We start from the raw sequence: 22,629 nt of genomic DNA, 5'->3' as shown, positions 1-22,629 counted from the left end.
TTAGCCGGTAAATGGCTGGCAATGTGCAGAGTGTGTGCAAAACGAATGCGTGTGTATGAGAGAGAGAGCGAGAGAGAGATGCATTGACTTTTAATGATGCTGTATGCATTAGCACTTCAGTGGTAATAATTACAAATACAATGCAAGTCATAGCCTTTGACCCCCACAGCACAAAATCAAAGAAAGCAGAGACGAAGGGCAGTCAGATCCAGACCTCACTTCGCAACAGACAGCTGAGAAAATAGAGTAAAATGAAGAGGCAGTGAAAGGAATGAGTGATGGAAAGACAAGATGGGTGCAAAAATAAGCGAAAGGGGCACGGTGAGAGTTACGCGGGCTAATTGCTCTCATAGATTTTGCCATTGTTGGCTTTTCTACAGTCAAGGAGGTGAAGCAATTCCCTGTGGTGGCTTCAGGTGAAAGTCTAAATGAGCTAATAATTTGGAGTCATAAAATAATACTAATGTTGACCATGCATATTGAAAAGCATTAGAAAGATTTGTACCATAAAATAGCTGTAAATATGATGTACATCACATATAGCAGAACCTTTTCCCCTTAAGCATAAAAGTACCCTCACCCAAACTGCATCAGAAAGCGAAGAACATGTTCTGTGTCATTTTATGTGTTGGCTACAGGAGCCTGGTCACCTGTCCAAAGGCAGTGAAGTTGACTAATGTGACAGAAAATTAACAATTAAAAATATCACACGGGCCCTGAGCCATTGCAACGTGGGCCGTTCACAACTCAGTGGACACCCTAATTGCTTTGAAATACAATTGGGTTTGGGCTTTGTTTGGTGTTTTGGAGGTATGACGCGCATCACTGCACACTGGAAATTGAGTTATAAATTACCAAGCTGAAATAGACATGTACCATGAATACTCAATATCCAAATGCTAGATGTTTTCTCCGAGAAAAAAGAAAGGCAGATGCGCGCATGTACACTCACATAAAATACAAGATGCCACCGCTTGCATTTGCATTTCATTTTGTCAGAAAATTGACCAGCTTTAAACCAAAAAGTGTCTGTGTATGTGTCCCGCTGTATGCTTGTCATGGAGTACGTTGATAAGGTCAACCTTTACAGCAAACAGAGAGATGGAGAGCTCCAATCACAAACCACTGGGACTTTGAAAATGACAGAAGATGAGGAAGGAGAAAATGTTCATTCATCCGCAGCTTTCCCACCAGTGTATTCTCTGCGCGTGTGTTTTCAGACACGCCTCTGTGCCTGTGCGTATGTCTGTGTTTGCTATATGAAAACAGCTCAGTGGCATGTGTGTGAAGTCACTGACAGCTTCATTATGGCTTGTGCGCACAGGGAGACAGCACCATGCAGAAGGAGAGGACAGACATAGGACAGGCTAGGCTTAACATTGGGCAGACTGTGCGTGGGTCCAGTGGCTGGCTGGTGGAGAAGGTGGAGGAGGGCAGCTGCTGTCTCCTTTAATGAGCCTTTCCTTCTTTCATCAGCTTTCAATTTACAGAGCTGTCCAACACTCCTGCATAACCAACCACACCTCCACCTGCTCACATTCCTGTAGCACGTATGAAGCTGTCGTTTTCCTTTCAAGTGATTCCCAAGAGCAATCTAATAGTTAAATTAATTTGCTATCTACCTTTAATTAGACAACCTCACCTGGGAACACTGTGACACAAGGTTGAAACGTGACAAACGCTGAGCCTCTCCATGCCCAGCACTGATAATACTTTAGATTTAACATGTATATTCATTTGCAATCATCTGTCTATAGTTTTGGTAAATGGTGGAAACATTATGAAAACGATTTAGGGAGTTCTTAGCAAGTGTACACAGAGTTTGCTAAGGTTTAATAACCCATTTTCCTGTCCTGGGAGGCACAGCTGTGTAACAGTGTATAGCAAGTAAACATTAAAATTTAGCCAGTGCAACTAGATGTTTGACATTTTTTCAGATAAGGACAAGAGACAAAAAATAATAATAATAATAATAATAATAATAATAATTCAAGGCTGTGCAACCTGAGCTATACGAGTAAAGAAATGCTACAGTTTGTACCCAAAATAACAGCATTTCATGCCATGTACACAATTAACTCAGACGCTCCTTCAGATGTTCCTTCATCTCACACCACTATTTACTCAAGCTCTGGGTGGTGTGATGTCTACACTCCCTCTACTGGACTGTTCAAACAGTACAGTCTATTGTATTGAACTCTGGGACAAGTGACAGGTCACAAAATATATATAAAGTATACAGGAACATGAACTTCAGGTTTTCTACTAATTAAAAGAGACAAAGTACAGTATGGAAGATGCAAGCTTTTCTTTAAGAAAGGGCCATTTATTTATGCATTGACAACTCATAAAATGTATTCTCAAATATTTTCCTTAAAAAAAAAAAAGTCTACAATGCAAAACAACTCTTGCCAACCTTAGTACATTTTAGTGCAGTGATTTTAAAAAGTACACATTGGAAATATTTAAGACTGTCAGTTTTTACACATTGTTTTTTAAAAACATGAAATTTTTTTAAGTACATGATACTTAAATGGTACCAATTGCAGAGGACACAAGGCAAGTTAAAATATTTTCAAAAGGGTCACACTGATGTTAACGGAAGTTTAAAAAAAAAAAAAAAAAGCCAACAATAGCAAGAGTTCAATGAAGTATTGAACACATTAATGCAAAGATGACCTACACATCCACAAGAAAAAGAAGAAGAGTACAGTGTCACTTCTTTACATCAGTACTCAGTAAGTGGGCTGGTAGTCTCAGAAAAAGAACAAAAGGGTTCTGGATCTCCGTCAGACTGAAAGAAGATGGGGCTACCTCGCCCAGAAGTGTCAACACTTGGTCCCAAACCCGATGATGAAGTGCTATTTGAAAGAAAGACTGAAGGGTCAGTTCAGTTTTAAGTCACGTGTTAACAAGTAAGCACTAAGACATTTTCTATAATAACTTACCTTTCACAGTCAGAGTCACATGAAACCTTTTCTTCTGATCTGATACAACCAGTTCTTGAACACTGAATGGCTTCAGCTACCGTGTACCTGGTCTTACCAACGGCACACCTTGCAATCTTTGTAATGCTAAGGTCTGACTGGAGGAACAGATGGAGCCGACTATCAGATAACAACAAGGGTGTATGAAGAACACTAGAGGAGAAAAAAAACATTAAATAGATGAGACCATTTCAATCAAATCCAAATAAAATTTGACAGTATTAAGGAGAACAAATCAGATTTCAATGGGAGAAAAGAATAAAATAATGCTTATATCTATACTGATATGTACTGGGTAACGCATTAGGAACAAGAGGATGCTACATTGAGGGAAATTAAAATTTTGAATCTACAGAAGGCTGAATTAAAAAGATACCCCTGAAAATCAAAGTAAAAAAATAGAAATGATGCAGCAGGATAGTCCATTTTGCTAGAGTTACATTGCAGCAACTTTAAAAAAAAAAAAAAAAAAAAAAAAAGTACTCTGTAGGTTGCATGGCCCTCCACGTTCTTTCTCCAGATCTGAGGTGCAATCTGCCAGTGTTAGAGGGACTGAAAATGACGGCCCAGAGGTTTTTCCCTTCAGGTGAGCATGGAGGCCACTCAATAGCAACAATTCATTCATCCTCCAGTATTGCCTACATACTCTCGTACACATGAGGCCAGTCATTTTTGTGCACCAGGTGGAACCCAGGACCCACAGCACCAGCCTAGGGTCTGAGAATGGATTCAAAATTGGGGGGGACAAAATGCATTCTTGTTTTGGGGGAGAGGGGGGGGTCATCTCATGTTGCCTTTAGTGCATTGTTATTAATAAAATTTATAACCAAAGCAAATGAAACCAATTACCAACCCCTCAGCTATTTCACTCACCCAATTAATATCCCTCAAGTTTATATGACTTGCTGTAAAAGGGATGTGCTAATTTTTACCCCCAAACAGTCTTTGGGAGTATGAAAGGCTCCTCCAGGAGACATTAACTGAACTTCAGAAACTGCTTCAGCAGAAGAGCAACTCACATTTCTAAAAACTTCTGCAGACCCTTGATCCTCTGGATGACTTGTTCTGTGTTCTTCAGACTGAAGAAAGGGTTCCAGGGTGGCAATTTAGGCAAGTCTCTGGACATGGATATAAATATACATTTGTAACTTGCTGGATTATCAGTTTACAACATTGATTAATCACCATCATAACAAGAAAACCTCAACATACATTATGAAAGCATTCTGTTCCAGGCAGTGACGCAACCAAACAAACTCACTGTAGCGCCGTCTCACAGAGGAGGTCTTTTTTCGAAAACACAAGCTATTAGTCTGCAAGAGACAACAGTTCATTAAACGCTTATTACAAAAAACACAACAAAATAAAGCTAACAGAACAGTTTCTTTTTTAATTGGCACATACATGTAAACAAATCTCGTAGTCAACATGTGTGTGCCAGCGGCCATCTTTATGAAGCCTTGGATCCCGAACGCAAACTCTAATAAACTCCTGCAAAAATCAAGACCAGAGTTCCATTATTTCAAAATGAAAATGTGAACGTGGGCAAAATGAAAACAGGATTGTCCCACTGTTTGGGTTTATCTATTTGCTATTATAGATAAACAAAACAAGATACAGGAAAAATAAAAAATAAAATCAAAGCCACTTACAGTGTTTGAAAAATTATCCAGAATAGTGTCCATTAGTGATACAAAAACCTGGAAGGGAAATAAACACATTAGTACCATCTCTTTTAGCCTATTTGCTTATCAGGTGGTCTGATTTCAGCAAAATTATAGCAGCCTTTATGGGTTCTCAGAATTAAACAGCATTTTTAAAATCACAGCATTTCTTTTGTCCCAATTCCATTTTATAAAACAAAAGGCTAGCAATTGAGCCTTGAAGGATTTAGGAGTGCAAAGATTTCGAACAGATTTGGGATCAAGTGGGATGAGGGGCAAAGGTGGAGGATTGAGCTTATGTGTGGGAAATCTTTGTTCTGAACACATTAAACATGGGCACATAGCAAAACACACTTGGGACAAAAACAGCCCACTAGAAAGAGAAATACAGTCTAGTGCTTTCAAAGCCAACTCTACAAGGTTAGCTTTACAGTGATATTAGTCATATGCGTTATCCAGTCATCTGTTCATGAACAAACAAACCAAACATGCCATTTGCAGGCCTAAAGTCTAACCAGAGATAATAAGCAAGTTTAAACACGTTTTCAAATAGGGTGATCAGGCCACCTTCAAGAGACTGAACTACACACCTTGCTCTACAGATCACATGAAATCATAAGCCACCACAGACTAATCTATTTGGATAAACTCTGTACTGAGGTGACTGTAGGCTCTTCCTTCAAGACTGTCATTGCTCTTCAACAACAGTCCTGTAGCTGCAATAATTCAGCAGGTCCTACACGTAGACGTGAGGTTAACAGGATGCTGCAGGGAATTGCATAATGGAGTGCACTTTGATCTGAAGTTACACGCACTCAGTGCTCTAAAACACTTAAGAGCATGAAGTATTATAATTTTCTAACCACTATCCAGGACAACACAACAGGGCTTAAACAATGATTTAACGCTCATAATCAGTGCTTATTATACATCCTCTGAATACCCCAAAATCATTTGTAATGTTTAACCTCCTGAGAACAGAGGAAGAAAGACTCTTCCCATTTAACTTTTTGTGCTTTCCTTCCTCTTTGGGGCTAAAACAGGTAATCAAAACGGAGTTCAATGGAAACCCCAGGATGCCCTCTTTTTATTGCATCGGGACTTAGGGTAGCTACTGAGAGGGAAAGACGAAACGCAAAACAAAACAAACCCACGAACCCACAAACATATTAACAAAAAAAAAAAAAAAAAAAAAAAGAGCGAGAAGGACGCCCGATTTTGCATCTACTTTGACCTTACCTCTCCCATCTTCACCTCGAGTGAAATTATACGATAATGTGAACAACCAGGACCAGCTCACTAACCTGGCTTGAAGCTTAGCCCTTCCTGAACTGAACTAATACCAACCCTGCTACTACTAATTTCCCACTGCTAAGCACGACCTCCTTTCCCGACTGGATCAGGCCACGTAGTTAGAAAGTATACCATAACAAGCAACATTTAAAAAGTAATCGTAAAATGCATTGTTCTTAAATCATTCGTCTAAATCAGGCGGAAAGAAAATGATCAAGAATCTCAGATGAGAGTAACATGTTAAGCGTCGCTTTTCTACGCACCTGTTTCTTACTGCTATTATCCGGAATCAGTTTAAATGGTGTCACCTGGTGGGAGGAGGCCAAGCGATGGCAATGCAGCGACAACCCCAAATAAAGTCATAATAACTTTATATAGTTACTGGTCTCTACAGGACCTCAGAAAAAAAATAGCCTGTGAACAACCCGATTTTGAAACATTCACTTTATTCATTTATTGATTGATGGATTGTAGGTGCCTAACTAATAAAAAGAATCAGATTCATTGTTAAATTGATCTCTTTCTTCTTGAACCCTTCCATTTATGTTTCTTCTAATGCAAGTGCTTATGGGGATTTACCTTTAGAAACATTCAGACAATTTAAAAGTACCACTTCATGGTCTGAGATTTTATGTCTGCTTCTTTTTTGTTCCTACAACCAGCTCTGAACCACAATAACACTGTATGGTGGCTGGGTGGAGAAACTTTAACCAAAACCAAACAAACAAATCAAAATTTAATAACTGTCCATTGTTCTGACTTTAATTGTTAACATAGTTGTCCACGACTGCTTCACTGCAGTTCTAGATGAAATTTAGATATGCATGCTAGTTTTGAAAGGTGAAGCGCTGGCTACGTTCACACTGCAGGCGAAAGCGCATCAAATCCGATTTTTTTGACCCTATGCGACCCATATCCGATCATGCTATGACAGTGTGAACGGCGCAAATCCGATATTTTCAAATCCGATCTGGGTCACTTTCGTATGTGGTACTGAATCCGATACATATCCGATGTTTTAGAAAGCGACTGCTGTTTGAACGGTCAAGTCGCATTAAATCCGCCTTTTACGTCACCGACACAAGACTGAAGCCAATTATCAGCGCCGGAGAAGCGCCCGAGAAGACATCGCGAACGCTTCCTGGCCATCCAGTGTGGATGTCAGTGAAACTGTTGGGAAGACAATGTGAACATTTTATTTGTACTGTAATCTGCAGATTCTGACAGAAATCTGCAGCTATCATTTGAAGCACCGCTCCTCTCTTAAACAGCAATAAGGATCATTATTAGGTTATTTACATTATTATGTAAATAACAAAAGAACTTAAAGCAAAAATTGGGAAACGAAGTCCGAAGTCTGCATATTAAGGGCCATCAGTCAAACAATACTGTTGCTCTGGGTCTAAACAGAGCTCGTTGTGTGTGACAGCTTCTTTTGCGCATGCGGGCCGCTTTGAGCGTTCACACTAGAGCGCGTTTGCTGTCGCATTTTATTTGTAGTGTGAACGAGCAGACAAAAAAATCGGATTTGATCAAAAAATCGGAATTGAGCATTAAGACCTGCAGTGTGAACGTAGCCATAAAGACAGACAGGCAACTGCAGCATGATACGGTACAAAAACAACATCCCAAAACCTTATCTGAGATATCACATCATGGGCTGTGTTATGCTTCGTTTCAACTAATAAATCAAAAGTTTCAAAATTAAATCAAAATCTCAAATCAAGGCATCAGAGCGTCAGAGATGACACTGACACCTAGTCTACGTGAACTCCAGCCCACAGCAAGCATTGTTGTATACAATGACAGTTTTAAAATTGAAGACCAAGAGATCTTACCAAAGCCAGTTGGCGTCTATCCCTCTGACCAGTCCAAGAGTGGATCAAGAAACTAGTGAGACGTCACCTTAGGTTGGATGGTAATTTGCATATAGAGATCTCTTTATCTTGTGTCAACAGAAACTTTCATTTGCTTTTACAGACTGTTACAAAACAGCACCATTTTCTATCCGATTTCTACATTTTATGGCCAATTAAGCAAAATTCAGAGTTGACAAAAGCTGACACGTGAAATATACAGACCAAGATTTATTTTAAGCATATGTTTTATATTACTTGAAATTGCTGCACTGACATTTAATTTCCATTAATATAGCTGTATGTCTATATTGAAATGATTCAAGCACTTAACAGATAAGACATGACTGTGTTGCTGTGATTAGATATTTGACTTAATCAAACTACACACCTTGCTCTACAGATCACATGAAATCATAGCCACCACAGACTAATCTATTTGGATAGATATTTGACTTAAAAAAAAAAAAAAAAAAAAAAAGTTAAACACTTACGAGGAAATGACAATAACAGGCCATTTTCCATCCCTGTATCCTTTCTGCAGGCTACTCACTACTCTTTAGCATTTACAGAACAAACTTTTCAGAGAAATTAGCTGTTTGTTATCAAATTTGTAGGTGAACGTTCATGCAGCAGTTGTTTTTTCCTGCTAGGACTAAAGGTTGGATATCTATCATGACCTTGTCCAAATCACTCAAATAAGAAACTTGAGTGATTTCCCACAGAAATCAGTAATGCACAAAGGTTCACTGTCTTATCTCCCATGCCATTATGCAGTCTTGCATTTAGAGTGAAACCACGGGAAAACCAAAGCACTGCAGCATGAAGACAAAACTGTAAAAAACTTCACCCAAGAAACATCTATTAGGTACATAAGGAAATCCTAATTGTTAACTTCGTTTCATATGCAACTCGCTCTGAATTACTTCCAGTAAAGTCTTACATGTATTTGTAGTTGGGGAAAAAAAACCTAAAAGACAAAAAAAAAAATCTGGCATAAAACCTTTATTAGAACGACAAACAATATTTAAAGACAGTATACAAAAAGTATTCATGGAACAAAACATCACTACAGTAGAAAACATGAGCAAGAATGTGGCAGAGTGAGAAAAGTGTTTTGGAATTTAAAACATTTAAACAAAGACGAAGGTGGAAGTGGCCCTAATCAACAGTCCTTTTTCAGCTGTGCACTCGCTCCCATGAATCTGGCTGCATCTGAATGTGTTGACTTCAAGTCTAAATGAGCACCTAAACTAAACCAAGTATTATTAACGACATGCATGCACTGGATTACAACTGTACTTGTATCTTGTGAATCTCTGAGTTGCAAAGCTCACTAGTTAATGCCCTAAATTTCAAATCTATGCATCACATTTAGTCTTAACTTTAGCTATTGACTTTAAATACAGTATCATTCCTCCATGAAGCATTTTTACTATTCACACTCCAGAAGGAAGTGCACAGCTCTGAACGACACACAGTCAGATCCTGTGCTGTTATTGAAAAAGGGTGAGAAAACCAATCAAAACTGTAATTGCACCTCACCCACAAACAAGCCTTCTGAATGTATGGCTAAATTGTGCGTACTACAGAGCTCTCCTTCACCATCTTGGATACATTTAAATGAAGCCATTAGGAACACAAGCGCAATCCATGTTGGAATAACAGATTGCTGAGCAGACTGCTGAAGCCAACATTGTTGTACATCTCGTGTCTGAAAAGGGGCTAAAGAGATCAGTCATTCACAATAATACAAGAAGGCTTCTTTCTTTACTTCTTAATCAAAACACTATCACCTGTTCTCACAATCGGCTAAGCTTATATTTACAACAGAACTCACCGACTGCCATGCAAGTGTTGAAACTTCTTCCAAAATAAAAAAGAAACAAAACAAAAAAAAAGAAAAAAAAAAAGACTAATTTAGCTAGACCTAGAAGGCAAGTCAGGAGAAATCCAGTCCTGAGGAAAAGGTTGACAATGTTGATGTAGACTACTGCATGGGTTGCAGAGAAGAACTACTGGGCTTCATCCTCTGGACAGGAATGCCAGGTCAGTCTCTCCTCATAAAAGGATATGACCACCTGAGGACAGCGGGTGTTGGCCTCACGGGCTGGGACCAAATCTGCCTCATCCGAGTCTTTCCTAAAAGAAGGCAGATTGAGAGAGGAACATTATAGAAAGCCAGCATAAATTAATGTACTTTAAATCAACTAAGTTTATAAGTTGAGGAAAGGTTTACAGCAGGAACACAGCCTGGGCAGTGACAGTTTCATAACTGTGGCTCTGTACACCATGTAGCAAGATCTAAGCAGTGAAAGGCAACTGAAGTGTAGAAACTGAGCTTTAAGTTCAAGGGTTTAAGAATAAACATTTAGTGAAACAAAGAAAGTTTCCAATTTTTAAGAGCTCAAATGCAAACAACTTAAAAATAAATAAAAAAAAAAAACAGAAAAAAAAAAAACAAAACAAAACAAACAAACAAAAAAAAAAAAAACAACAACATCCAATTATCCAAGTAATTCCACTCAGTTACACTTCCTTCAGTTTAAACTTTCTTTGATTGCTATTACAATATTTCAGGATAATTATTTGTACTGTGAAGGATCCAGAAATCATAGCACTCAATACTTTTGAATTCACTGGCCGTCCATTGTAGCATGAAACACCAGTGACTACCATGCACATCCATCCTATGACTTACACTGCCTAGATTAACAAAACATTACTGCGCAAAGGTCTTGAACTAACAGTCATTTCATTATATTTTGCTTCCAAGGAGACAAAGATATGAGATTTTTTTTTTTCTTCAATGACCAGAAATATTGCATAAAAATGTACCATTTCATCAAGAACATCAACTCCCCGCTACTGTCTGTTGCGCCAATGATTCGCTCGGGTTCGAGGTTCCTAGCAAAACCACGTGGTTTCTCAGCCTGTAGGTGGTTACAACAGAGAATGTAGGCATATAAGATGGGAAGGAAACAAAACACCACATTTTGATTCATTTAAAATCCTTGCACTTTCTAGCATAAGTTCAGAAGCAGCTGCATTTCAAGAGAATGGTCTGAGTGACTTATTCAAAATTAGGTTTGTCACAATTATACAAGTATAATACTAAGTTAAATGTCTACACACCACCCTAGCTAAGCACAAATATGATTTATTTATAATACATTCATTTATTATAATGCTCGTCTTTGTTTAAGTTATGCAACCCTTTCTCTGAATGGCCCTCATGTTAAGCTTGACGGTTCTAAATTTAAATTGTCTCTAGGACATGCTAATTGCAGAAACTTGTGAAAGCAAAGGAACTCACCACATCCTTCTTCTTAGGTTCAGTCTCTGGCTCTTCCGTGGAGGCCTTCCTCTTAACAGGTGCAGGTTTCTCCTTAACGTTCTTCTGAGCCTCCAAAAATGCTGAAATCAGCTCAGGGCAATCCAGGTTCTCCTCTGGTTCCCAAGTATTATCAGCACTAAACAAGCAGAAAGAGAGTCAACGATTGCATTGCATCAATTCACACTGATTTCCATTTAGGGAAAAAAAAAAAAAAGCCAAATACTAGCATCAGCTAGCTTGCTTGAATGAAGGCACCGTCTTCATGCAACCACAATGACTTCAAACAAAAGTATAGCACAACCCCATACCAGGGAAGCACTTCCAGCTCAGCAGGAGGGGGGCAGGAGTCCCAGCCAACTCACTCTGTAAATCCTTTCCACTTGAGGTAGAATTCTACTTTCCCATTCACAACACGCTGGTCCAGCACTTTTTCCACAACGAATTCTTCAGGTTCCTCCTGTGTATCCTGTGCATCCTTCTTACTCTTGGTATTCTGCTTCTTTCCCATTTTGTGATCTAAAAAAACAAACAAAAAAAGGAATTTGATAATAACAAATCCTTCACATTCATGTGCTCCTGATATCCACATTTAGGATTGGCCATAGGCCCTAAAGCCGCCACAGACACCTGGATCGTAAACGAATTTAACTGTGAAGACTGTTATTTGCCCATTGGGGTATTAAAATTAGGCAACCTTGACAAAGGGATGGCCACCAAAGGGAAGTAAAAACGTAGCATTAGCTAGCTTAGCGATAAACTCTTAAAGTATTCAAAGATAGCCAAATTCTTATAACGTTAGCTCGCATGCTAACTTTAGCTGGCCTTTAACCGTTAGGGAAAACCTACTTCACTTTTATTGTGTCAACTGCAATGCGGAGGGACTTAAAATAGGTGCGCTGGCACAAAAAAAACGTGCGGGTAACGTTAGCGTAACTTGCGCTAACAATAACGTACTCAAGTTTAATGCGACACTCGACGTTTTAGAAACGGATACATAATCTTAAGATCTATGATACAACTACAGCATTACAAGGAACAGACACTGTTACTTTTCGCTTGCCTGTTTAAGTTAAAGTACTGCAACTGTAGTTAACAGAGCGTTTCTCTCTCATTCGAGACAGCGTCAGATGGTAAAACAACTGGCTAGCATATACTGCTATTTTGTTACAGTGAACCAATTAACTCTGACACCTCTGTTAATGATAACCTTTTTTTTTTTTTTTTTAAACAAGTCGGTATCTGCATACATACCCTAAAACAAGAGAATCGCTCCAACGGCACTTCTTTTCCACGCGGTCAGTTGATTCTTTATGTCTACAAAAGTGTGGCTCAACAGCACGGGCGCCAAAAGCTACTCACGCGCATTCTTGTGCGCATACTTGTGCACCATCTACGGAAGCCCGGTTAGAAAACGCTTTTCGCTCTCCAAAACCTGTGGATGATGAAGCCTAGAACTCTACATCAGGGATATCGAAGTCATTTTGAATCGTGGGCCACATGCATAAAATTTTGTTTACACGTGGGCCGGACCAGTGTAAAGAGGTTTAATTACACCTTTAATGTCTGCAGAATCTTAATATAAGAAAAAGAAGTGCAATTTCAACAGCATATGCTGGTTATTTTTGCATGATAAAGAAATTAAGCTGTATTAAATAGAACTCAGTCAGCACGACTCTTTTGGCTTAGATTGTTTGTTTGTTTGTTTGTTAATTTATTTCAAACAAACAAACAATCCTACAATCTAAGATTGTAGGAAATGCATGTGTAGTTATGGTTGCTCATTGCCCAGACTGTTCTGTAACTATATAATAGAAAGGTTTTGTTTATTGATAGACTATATCCTTATTTATTTATTTACTGTGAACGCACTGCAGAAATCAGAAACGTTTCTGTCATTTAAGTTTTTTTTATCTAATATTACCTATGACTTACTCAAATTGGTGTGAATAGTGATGGGAGTAGGATTTTTATCATTAAGAAAAGCTGTAAAACACGGAAAATACAGTTTAAAAAAAAATCCAAAATGTGTACCATCCATCACATTTTAAAAAGCTGTCCAGTGGCTCAGATTGCATCTGTTGCCAGGCCAATTTTGCCCCCAGGCCTTATGTTTGTAATCCCTAATCTATAATAGATCAATAGATATCTATAATATCCATTGATATTTTAAGACTGCATTTTTTGAATAATATGTTCCTATATGCTGATTTTAAAATCAAGGCCATTCAAAAGTATTTCAAAAGATTTCTTTTTATTTTAAAAAGTCTGCAGGAGCAACTCAAGTTCTGTAAGCAAACGCACACTTTCAAAAATCACAATGGAATCAAACACATTTAACTTCAGAAACAAAGCAAATATTTACGAAAACAAAATTCATACAAACAGCAAACAAAAGGTTCAAGCCAAACAAGAAAATACAAACAAAGAAAAAAAGAAAACCGAAAGCTGCATAAACTACCTCATGGACTTTTCTCAATTTCACTCACTCAGCTGACTTATTGTGCAGCATAACCAGGAACAGGGCGGCGACCTCTATTAATACTTCAACTGCCAAAAAATCTTATACATATAAAAAGGAGGCATCCAAACATCATTCAAACTTCTTAAATATCAATCAGTAATTTATTATTTAGGGGTTTTTTTAGCAGTTTGTTTAATTGGGGTGACTTTGATAATGAAGGATTTGTATTAAACAAGTGCACTTTAGAGAATTTCAAATTTTAGCCAGAAAAAAACAAAACAAAACTGGGGCCTGAGAATCAAATTTATCCAAAAAGAAAAAAACTCACAAGTACTTGTAAAGAAGTCAAAATTTCAGTTCATTCAAATTGTGCTTCAGATTGATCACTATTCAAATACTTTATGCATCTTTCTTCAGTTTACTCACTCAGGTGACTACTTGTGTGTACACATAAATAAGATGCAGACTTTTAATATCACTTGATTCTACTCAGATAATAAATATTCTTTAAAAAAAACAAACAAACAAACAAACAAACAAACAAACACATACATTCAAACAGCATTCAGACCTTTTAAATAAAGTTGGTGATTCTATTTTTCCTGTTTCAGAAACTGAATCTTTTATGTGTGATTACGGTCACATTTATAATGAAATTGTTGTTATCGAGTGCACTTCAAAAGACAAAAAAAAAAGAAAGAAAAAAAGCAAAGCGGGGTGAGGGCTTTTTTTTTTATGTAGCCAAAATTAACAAAAACTAAGCTGTGAGGTAGAATAATCTTGCCAAAAACTCTAAAACACTTCAAATGAAAGGGGTTAAACTATAGTTGAATTCTTATGCAAGAACTTTTTTGTTATGGATATATGCACTTATGTATGATGTACATACGTATTTACCAAAACACATTAAATGCAAATTAAGGCCAAGTCCTTTGAGTCATTGGTATACTGCACGTCATCAAGACATGTAAGCAAAAGACATCTATTTGATTTTTTTTATTTCAGTTTATTTTTTTTACTCAAACAGTGCATGCCCTCAAATACTGGGAACAAATCAGTAAACTTTGGACTTGTAATAACCCAATATTCTTATCACGCTGACCAAAGTTTACCATTTTGGGAGAGGGGGGAAAACGTCCTTAACAGTTCTATAAGCATTTCATGGACCTAAGAAAGTTTAATAAATACAACCCTTTAACCTCGTTCTTATACCGAGTAGGAAAACACTAAAGGCAAGATTACAGGTAAATACTCCTCTTAGATCTCTATCCTGTCTGGAAATATCACAATCCTGGCCAAGCTGACTTTTAAACATGCGTGATTGCCTACAATTTTCTGTAAAAATGAGAAAGACTATGACTTTAATGTTAACAGGCACAAAGAGACTGCTGGCATTACCAACAGCTTAGCTGTTCCCTTAAACTACCCCATCGGCCACATCCACCTTTAACAAGAAGAGAATGTCCAGTGTGTGATCTACATTTTTACGATCAAATAACATATTTACATTTTTTTTTTCTTTTACTTATTTTTTGAGTGTCTTTTCTTTTTGCATTTAGGTTCTCAACAGTGGTGAATCAACACACACTTTAGCAAAACAGGAGTCCCTAAAACCAGAGTCAGGCAATTAGGTTCCGCAATATCCCAAAACCAAAAAGATCAAGTCTCAGCAGGAAATGCTGCATTATTGCTTTTTTTCCTTCTTTCTCTTGTCTGTTTTGTTGCCAGATGTGGAGACAGCAGGTCGTCTTACAGGCTGAACTACAACCCTACCGTTAGCCCCGCACTGCAGGGTGAATCTGTCTGGGTTCAGGGGTGTTCCTGATTCATCCCTCAGCCGGGACAGGATGTCTCTGGTCAGCTGCCTTATCTGATGGCCCACAGCACCCATTGTTTTTGCTGTAAGGTGCTTCTCCCTCAGCAGTTTGTCTCTCTGAACTTGCAACCTTTCCACCTCCTCCTGGAGCCCAGTGATGGCATCTAATTTGCGCTTGCGGCAGTTTTGGGCTGCCAGCTTATTCTTACCACGCCTGCGGATGTCCCTCAGGAGGGTCACCTGTTCAGGGGAAAAGCCATGACCATCAAGAACTTCCAGGAACTCTTCAACAGGCATGTTAACTATCTGCAGAACAGAGAATGGCAGGCACATAGCACGGGCGCGCAGCTCATCACGACTCAGCTCCCCTTCTTCCAGCCGGAATCCATCATCATCGCTGAGAGGCTCCTCCTTGATGTTTTTGCGAGGCAGCGTTACTGACGGCTGGTTAAAGAAATTGGCAGATGAGTAGCTGTGATCATGCCACACACTCTCAACAGGTGGCCATGCTGTGGTGTAGTCAACAATGCCTTTAGAGGGGATTGAGTCTGCCTCACTGCTGTAGCCTGTAGCTCCACACTCATCCTCGCAGTATGAACTGGATGAGGATGACATCTCAGATGAGCCTGGACAAAGTGAGGAGTTAATGACTGTGTCAGCATATTTAACTGAAAATTTCGTAGCTTCATAAAACAGAAATTAAGACATGTAACTCTTCCAAGTATAGAAAGCAATCTGAACCAACCTGGAGAGACTGGACCTCCAGAGCTGCTCTCCAAAGAGAGACCAGAGTCTGACTCCAAGTCCTCAAGGACCCGTGGGTCTATGCTGTCCAAACAGTCCATCAGGCTGCTGTCAATTGAGTCCAGACCTTCCAAACCAAGCTGATTGATCTGGTCAAACACTGCCTCATCTAGGCAGCCACCCAGTGCACTATTTGATGACACATTTCCTGTTATGTTACATACTGAGGCAAAGGGGAGTGCAGCAAGACCTAGAGCCATCCCAGGTGAAGCATCTGAGTTTAAAGAGCCTGTGGATTCCATTCGAAAGAAAGCCCTTTGTTGTTGGGTCGTGGTCCTGGGCTCAGTTCTATCAGATGCCAACCCAAACACTCCAGGACTGGTTAGCATAGCATCATGCAGACTGACATTCCGGCTGATGGCGCTGGTGATGTCAGTGTCGAGATCTGACAGACGCTCAGTCACAAGGGGGTCCAAGTCCTATATTTTAGAGAGACCTATTAGTCGAACTTTATTCTCCAAAACTTTGAAAATCCTCTAAAACAACAGTTAGATCAATGTGGTAAACTAAACCTCTAATCTGCAATACACGTGTCTGTATGCATGTCCCTAAACTAATGTAATTTTATATAAGGCTTAATTTAATGAACATGAAGATGAACATGAAACTTACATCAAGGTCTGCAACAGAAAGTAAATTGTTCCACTGCTGGTCAATATCAAGAGTAGCAGAGGGATGGCGTGTTGGACTGGACAGTGCAGTGATGCCTTCCAGCAGGCTCTGAAAGAGACAACACACAGAAAATCTGATGTAAATTTAAAAAAGTAAGTGATATGTTTTGTTGTCAGTATACAATCATAGCAAAGTAACTGATGAAAAAAAATGAACAAGAAAAATGAATTTATATTTAGCTTCTGCATAGCTTTTTACTATAAGGAACTGCCTGTGAGACTGTAATTACTATGCTTCAACCTTTCTAATCATATTCTGTGGTGTTACTAAAACAGCACTGTCATCAAAATGATGCAATTTCAGTAAATATGTAATGTGAGTCCCTGATTTTTCTAGTTAAATCAATATAACCAGCCTAAAATTGATGCCAACGTTATACATGCATCATTGCAGATGGACAAACACTACTGTGTATTCTCACAAAAAATCCAGCACTGTTACGGTCATTAAAATACATGAAAGAGTGCCAACAGTACCTCTTGTTCCAGTGTGGAACTGTGAGCCAGCTGAGAGACTGGAGCAGGTTCCTCCTCTTCTTTAACTTTAACATCTTCCTCCTGGCAGGGAAAAGAGAGGAGGGAATTCAGTTTAGAAGTGAAGAGGAAAGAAAAGGAAAAACAATTTGTTAATTCTTAGTAAAGAACTCCAAACATCGTTACATTTCTAGCGGTAGTTCATTGATCTCAATTGAGTCTTTACAGTATGACTCTTCTGTCATGAGATGATTCTGTTATAAACAAGATTAGATTATTTATTTATGATTACAAAGCAATCATTGTAAAAGTTAAGCCAATTACCCTCTGATACACCTACAGAAATAAAGGTCACCAGCTTCCAAGATTAGAAAGTTCACGATATATCCAATTAAAGATATAATAGAATTCTCATTTGTTCTAAAAATATATATTATATGGCCTTTGTTTCTGAGAATATACAATATGCAGGAGCTGTATATAGTTATCCTGTTGAAGGTGTATCAATAACTGATTCACTTCCTAGACCAGTTCAAACAGGAAAAGTGGAGACCAACAAGCCCAGACAGAACTTGGGCAGAACTAGACTGGTCTTGAGTACTTCTTGTCATTATTTGGCTTTAGTCTTAGTGTGAAAGAAAACTTTTTGCTTTCACACTAAGACTAAAGCCAAATAATGACAAAAAGTTATTGATACACCTTCAACGGGATAACTATATACAGCTCCTGCATATTGTATATTCTCAGACACTAAGGCCATTTGCAAAACAAACAACAAGGCTTGTAATTTTTTTTTTTTTTTTTGGGGGGGGGGGGGGGGGGGTATGGCGACCCATCTCTTGTCATCAACAACAAATGAGTCAACATCACATTATACACATGAAAAGCAACCCTAGGAAGAGCAGTGCTTAACTATGGAAAACTGCTTTTGTGTAAGCAAACAGGGTGGGGATCCGAGTCTCACTTCTCCACCCCTCAAAGGGCGCAGCTGGTGGTTGGGTCAGGAGAAAAGAGATATAGTTACACAACTGACAACATAAACTGCCTTTGGGATACAATATCCACCAATCAGCTCTTTCTGCCATGCTCTAGAAAGACTACACTACTAGGAGGACTGAATATAAAGGTTGTAATTACAGTGTTATAATATATTTGTTGTCATAAAGTACAGACATTAGTTACACCTGTCTTTGCATGGTGTTTTCTGCTGAAGTAATTCTATAGTTACTATTCCCAGATTGCTTAATGTGACAAGTACCATAGTGAAAGAGTGACAAGTGCAGCAGGCAGCTGTATGCCGCATATACAGTATATGATGTTTGGTAGACATGTTATTAAGCTTTATGTTTAAGTTACTTACTACACTGATTAGGTGACTTATCCAAGTTAACACATTGTCATTACGGATGTAAGTGACATAATCTGACTAAAGACACATTACTGGATTGTGATTTGTGACAAGGGCCTGACAGAGCCTGACAAAACGAAAATAAATTTGCATTCCAGAATATTTTTTTGACTTGCTTCCTGGTTCACCAGTAAATACTCCAGTAAAATAACGTAGTTGTTGGATAACATCCATCTTTCCAGTTCAACGGTTAGTTATGCTAGTTAGCTAGTAATAGCTTAAGCTAGCTATTACGGAAGTTTTACTCGTTTGTCACCTCAGTTAATCAAGTACTTTAGAGGGATAGACCACCTTCACTGTTGCAGGTTACATTATAGCTTCATTAGAAACAAAGTTTTTACAACTTTATGGCATATTATTCACAAACTTGCCTCTTTAAGAAACCCGCAGGCTCCAGCGCCACAAGGCCCTTGTCCGAGTTCAATGTTTGTCTGGTACACTGCTGGGCCACTGACTGGCAGGTGTTCACTGACATCCCTGGATTCTTCGCCAGGACTTTCTAGCCCTGAGCTAGATTCGGTGTTGTTACTGGTTGAAGGCCCACAGTCAGCCTTGTCAGTTGCAGGCACTTCGTGCACCAGCCATGCGTTCAACTGCGTGTGGAACCGCGGGGAACCGAGGGTCCTCACCTCGTCCAGCAGCCGACGACTTGCAAAAAAATAGTCCAACTCGGGACATTTTGGGTGTACACCATATCCATCAAAAGTGTCTCTCAAAATATGAAACGGTGTCTGGATGTAGGCTGAGCTAGGACCCAAGTTAATCTCTGTCAAAGGCGTATAATAGCCGCTCAAGTAGCTGTCGATATCCACACGAACTCCAATCAAACTGAGCAAGATGGTTAACTGAATCAGGCTTTCTGAAAAGTATTTTTTGGCGATCTGCATTTTCTAAATACTTTCAGAACTGTGGATAATTGTGAAATCCCAACCCAACAGTTCCTCTTTCCCGAAGGGACAAAGGGAAAGCTTAACAAAAGAGCACGCCTTCCCCTGTCAGACAAAGAGGACCGCCTGTACCGGCGAACTAGCAAGATAGCTATGCTAGCTTTAGCAGTTAGCTTTCTCTACCGGTTAACGCAAACCTGTTAGCGCAAACATAACAAACAGTTTGTTCTTCAGCGCCTTGCAGCGGATGAGTTATTCATAAGCAATACCTACTTATCACAACACTCTTGACGACGATAATTAAACAGAAAATAAAACATGGGAGGCTCACTGCAATCACCGTGCTGGTACAGGGGGAACTTTGTTTCGGAATTTGCATAATTCGTGCTGATTGGACCAAAACGCTCACCACAACAAATTCTGATTGGTTAACACACCTGTCGCGTCAGCTTTTGATCAATAAGAGAACGGGGTAGTTGCTTCTATAAAGGCAGCCTCCACCCTGATATTAACTACAAATATTGTTTACACGAAAGTTGAATCACCGCATAAACAAGAGGTACTCCTCTATGTAGGTTCATATTCTAATATATAATGCTTTATTGGTGTAAAGGGGATTTCTCAGAAGCATGGCTGGGCTGCATTTCCTTTATGTTTGTGCTACTGACCTGCATTTGTTCCTTTTTTCAGCCTACTGGTAAACAACTGAATTACACTTTCAGTTGTTACAAAGGTCTGGGCCCTCGTGACTCAACTCACTAAGAAAGAGGAATGCCAAAGGCGAAATCCTTAAAACATAGTACATTGTACCCCCTGGCCTTCTAAAAAATCTGACTTTATACTGGCTTCATGATCAGTGCTGAGAGGTAGCCTACGCAGATTCTAGGTGCTTTTACTTTAGACTATTGCTTTATGACCTATTTTATAATAGAATGTCGAAAAGACAGACCATTCTGCATCAACAAATATGTTTTGCCCACTTTTGTGATAAAAAATCTCTGTTTATATGTAAGAAACTGAATGCATGTAACAGTGTCACATACATTGTAATATTCCTACTTTCACTGAAGAAGCAATTCTAAATTCAGCAATGTTTATGAATGCTTATTATATAGGAAAGGATACTCATGTCATTTGAAAGAAGGTCTTGAACATTATCTGAAAGTCTGTCACTCTACTTACTCACTCTGTTAGATCTTCCAAGGCCAAATTGTTAGCTATGCGATAGCTAACAATAGCAATACCCCACAGAGGAAAATTGGGAATGCAGCTTTCCCAGTTTCTGAAAAAACAAAACAAAGCTCTGGAAAAGTGTACCTTAACATATTGGAGAAGAAAGCTCAGATAGTTACGGATAATATCAAGAAACTCTTAAAGATACCTTTTTAATCTTGCATTTAACTAGTCCTCCCACTTAGTAATAACACCACTGTGTTTATCTTTGTGTTTATGTCTTTATTTCATATTACTCTGTTTTTTGTGTGTAACAGGATTTTATGATTTATTGTTATGCATATGTGTATATCTGTCTGTGTGACTGTGTATGTATCTCTGATAGGTTTCTTGTTTGTTTAAATGGTTGTTTTGACATAAAGGTGAAGTCATTCCCTAACATGTTTTTCAACCCATGATTATTTGCCCTATACACAAGGAAATGACAATCCACCTCCTGTTATTATTTCTTAGGTCTGCTGTAGCTTTCCTTTGACTTTGTAGCCACTATCTTTTCCAAGTGGTCTGTCAGAATATGTTCAGTCAGCCCTCATGTTAACTGTTAAGTTACAATAATTCCTTCACACATTGCTCAGCCACTATGCTATGCTAGGTTCTCCTTTTTCTCCGTCTTCCAGTTGTAAGAACAATACTGTGCAAAGGCACTGCACTGTTAATTTCTAGTGTAAAAGAGACTTTGATGAAAAAACTGTCATTTGTGGTGTATTTGTCTGTGCCCACTTTGTTTTGGTTGTTTTTTTTTTTGTTGTTGTTGTTGTTTTTGTTGTTTTTTTTTACATCTTAACACACAATGAGAATCATGTCTACAAAACAACTGATAAAGGTTACAGATTACACAAGGCAGTGGCATAAGAGTTGATTTAATAACACTTGATTGTCTCAGACATCCAGGCTCTATGTCTGGCTGATATTTGCCATGTTTGCTGATTCCTGGTCATCTGAGGTTTAAGGTAGCTCATGTCAGTAGTGTGATTAGAGATAGGCTTAAGTTCAATTAAAGCAACAGAACAGAAATGTTAAATCAAGCAATGACATATTTACTGTTATGTATTGCAGAGGAAAACTGTGAAATATGTGCAAAAGTATTGGTAGCCTGAAGGGGGATCAAAACATTCCTATATTAAGTAAAAACCAAAACTACTGCAAAGTAGAGTGAGACTTACATCAATGTGCTGAAAGTGAAAAGTGAAAGTTGTTTCTGAGTGAGCAGACCTCAGCAATTTGGGGCGAGAGTTGTGGTGTTCTGGTGTGAGAGTTCTTCTTACAGTTGCTGTAAGAAGAACTGTTGCTTCAGCTACTTATTTTCCTTTCTTTTGTCTGAAACTGAAATATTTTGGCTACAGCTAATCAAAATGTAGGCTAGTGTCTATGTGAGACAGTGGATATGCTTTGCAGTCCCACACAAAGTTGGTAATCCTCCACCATCTGGTACACTTGCGACCCCTGGTGTCTAACAGTGGTAATTAATAATTAACCGACGTGTATTAGTATTTTGAATGTGTTTTACTGCTTAAAATGCAGTAATTGATACTAAAGACTCATAAATTTTGCAGATTCTGGTTGATTAGACCTGCAAACTTGTCTATGAAGTTAAATCAAAGACTGAACGTGACACTCTGTAAAGTCAGTTGTTTCTTTTGTATTGATTTAAAAAATAAAAAATAAAGTGTGCGTATGTATGTACATATATGTACTTGTGTGTGTAGATATATATGTATGTATATGTATGTGTGTCTGT

The 22,629-nt window shown here is 38.6% G+C and overlaps 3 protein-coding genes across 5 annotated transcripts; all 3 read right to left on the bottom strand.

Annotated features, from left to right (window-relative positions):
- Positions 1-2,297: 2,297 nt before the first annotated feature.
- snx10a (sorting nexin 10a) lies at positions 2,298-6,289 on the bottom strand. Of its 3 annotated transcripts, none has more exons than XM_085262030.1 (7): positions 6,208-6,289; positions 4,640-4,687; positions 4,392-4,478; positions 4,200-4,300; positions 4,007-4,105; positions 2,949-3,140; positions 2,298-2,861 (listed from the first exon to the last, which is right to left on the bottom strand). In XM_085262030.1, the coding sequence occupies exons 2-7, from the start codon at positions 4,670-4,672 to the stop codon at positions 2,729-2,731; spliced, it is 645 nt and encodes a 214-aa protein (XP_085118156.1). In that variant the 5' UTR covers positions 4,673-4,687; positions 6,208-6,289; the 3' UTR covers positions 2,298-2,728. The 3 variants fall into 3 exon arrangements, with proteins under 3 accessions (XP_085118156.1, XP_085118153.1, XP_085118154.1); XM_085262027.1 differs by lacking the exon at positions 6,208-6,289 and adding an exon at positions 5,891-6,195; XM_085262028.1 differs by lacking the exon at positions 6,208-6,289 and adding an exon at positions 5,956-6,195.
- A 2,501-nt stretch (positions 6,290-8,790) lies between these two features.
- On the bottom strand, positions 8,791-12,546 carry cbx3a (chromobox homolog 3a (HP1 gamma homolog, Drosophila)). Its single transcript, XM_085262398.1, has 5 exons — positions 12,389-12,546; positions 11,500-11,653; positions 11,117-11,273; positions 10,639-10,733; positions 8,791-9,942 (listed from the first exon to the last, which is right to left on the bottom strand). The coding sequence occupies exons 2-5, from the start codon at positions 11,643-11,645 to the stop codon at positions 9,816-9,818; spliced, it is 525 nt and encodes a 174-aa protein (XP_085118524.1). The 5' UTR covers positions 11,646-11,653; positions 12,389-12,546; the 3' UTR covers positions 8,791-9,815.
- Positions 12,547-13,371: 825 nt separating this feature from the next.
- Positions 13,372-20,019, bottom strand: nfe2l3 (nfe2 like bZIP transcription factor 3). Its single transcript, XM_085262596.1, has 5 exons — positions 19,143-20,019; positions 17,367-17,447; positions 16,831-16,938; positions 16,160-16,637; positions 13,372-16,040 (listed from the first exon to the last, which is right to left on the bottom strand). The coding sequence occupies exons 1-5, from the start codon at positions 19,656-19,658 to the stop codon at positions 15,283-15,285; spliced, it is 1,941 nt and encodes a 646-aa protein (XP_085118722.1). The 5' UTR covers positions 19,659-20,019; the 3' UTR covers positions 13,372-15,282.
- Between the last annotated feature and the right edge of the window lie 2,610 nt (positions 20,020-22,629).

The sequence above is a fragment of the Mchenga conophoros genome, linkage group LG22, assembly GCF_057382185.1.
Source record: "Mchenga conophoros isolate Kocher_MC1m ecotype Shallow Benthic linkage group LG22, M_conophoros_male_GT1.1, whole genome shotgun sequence".
In the NCBI taxonomy this organism is placed as follows: domain Eukaryota; kingdom Metazoa; phylum Chordata; class Actinopteri; order Cichliformes; family Cichlidae; genus Mchenga; species Mchenga conophoros.
Note: the sequence above shows the minus strand (reverse complement) of the source record. Positions and strands in the feature narration are given on the sequence as shown.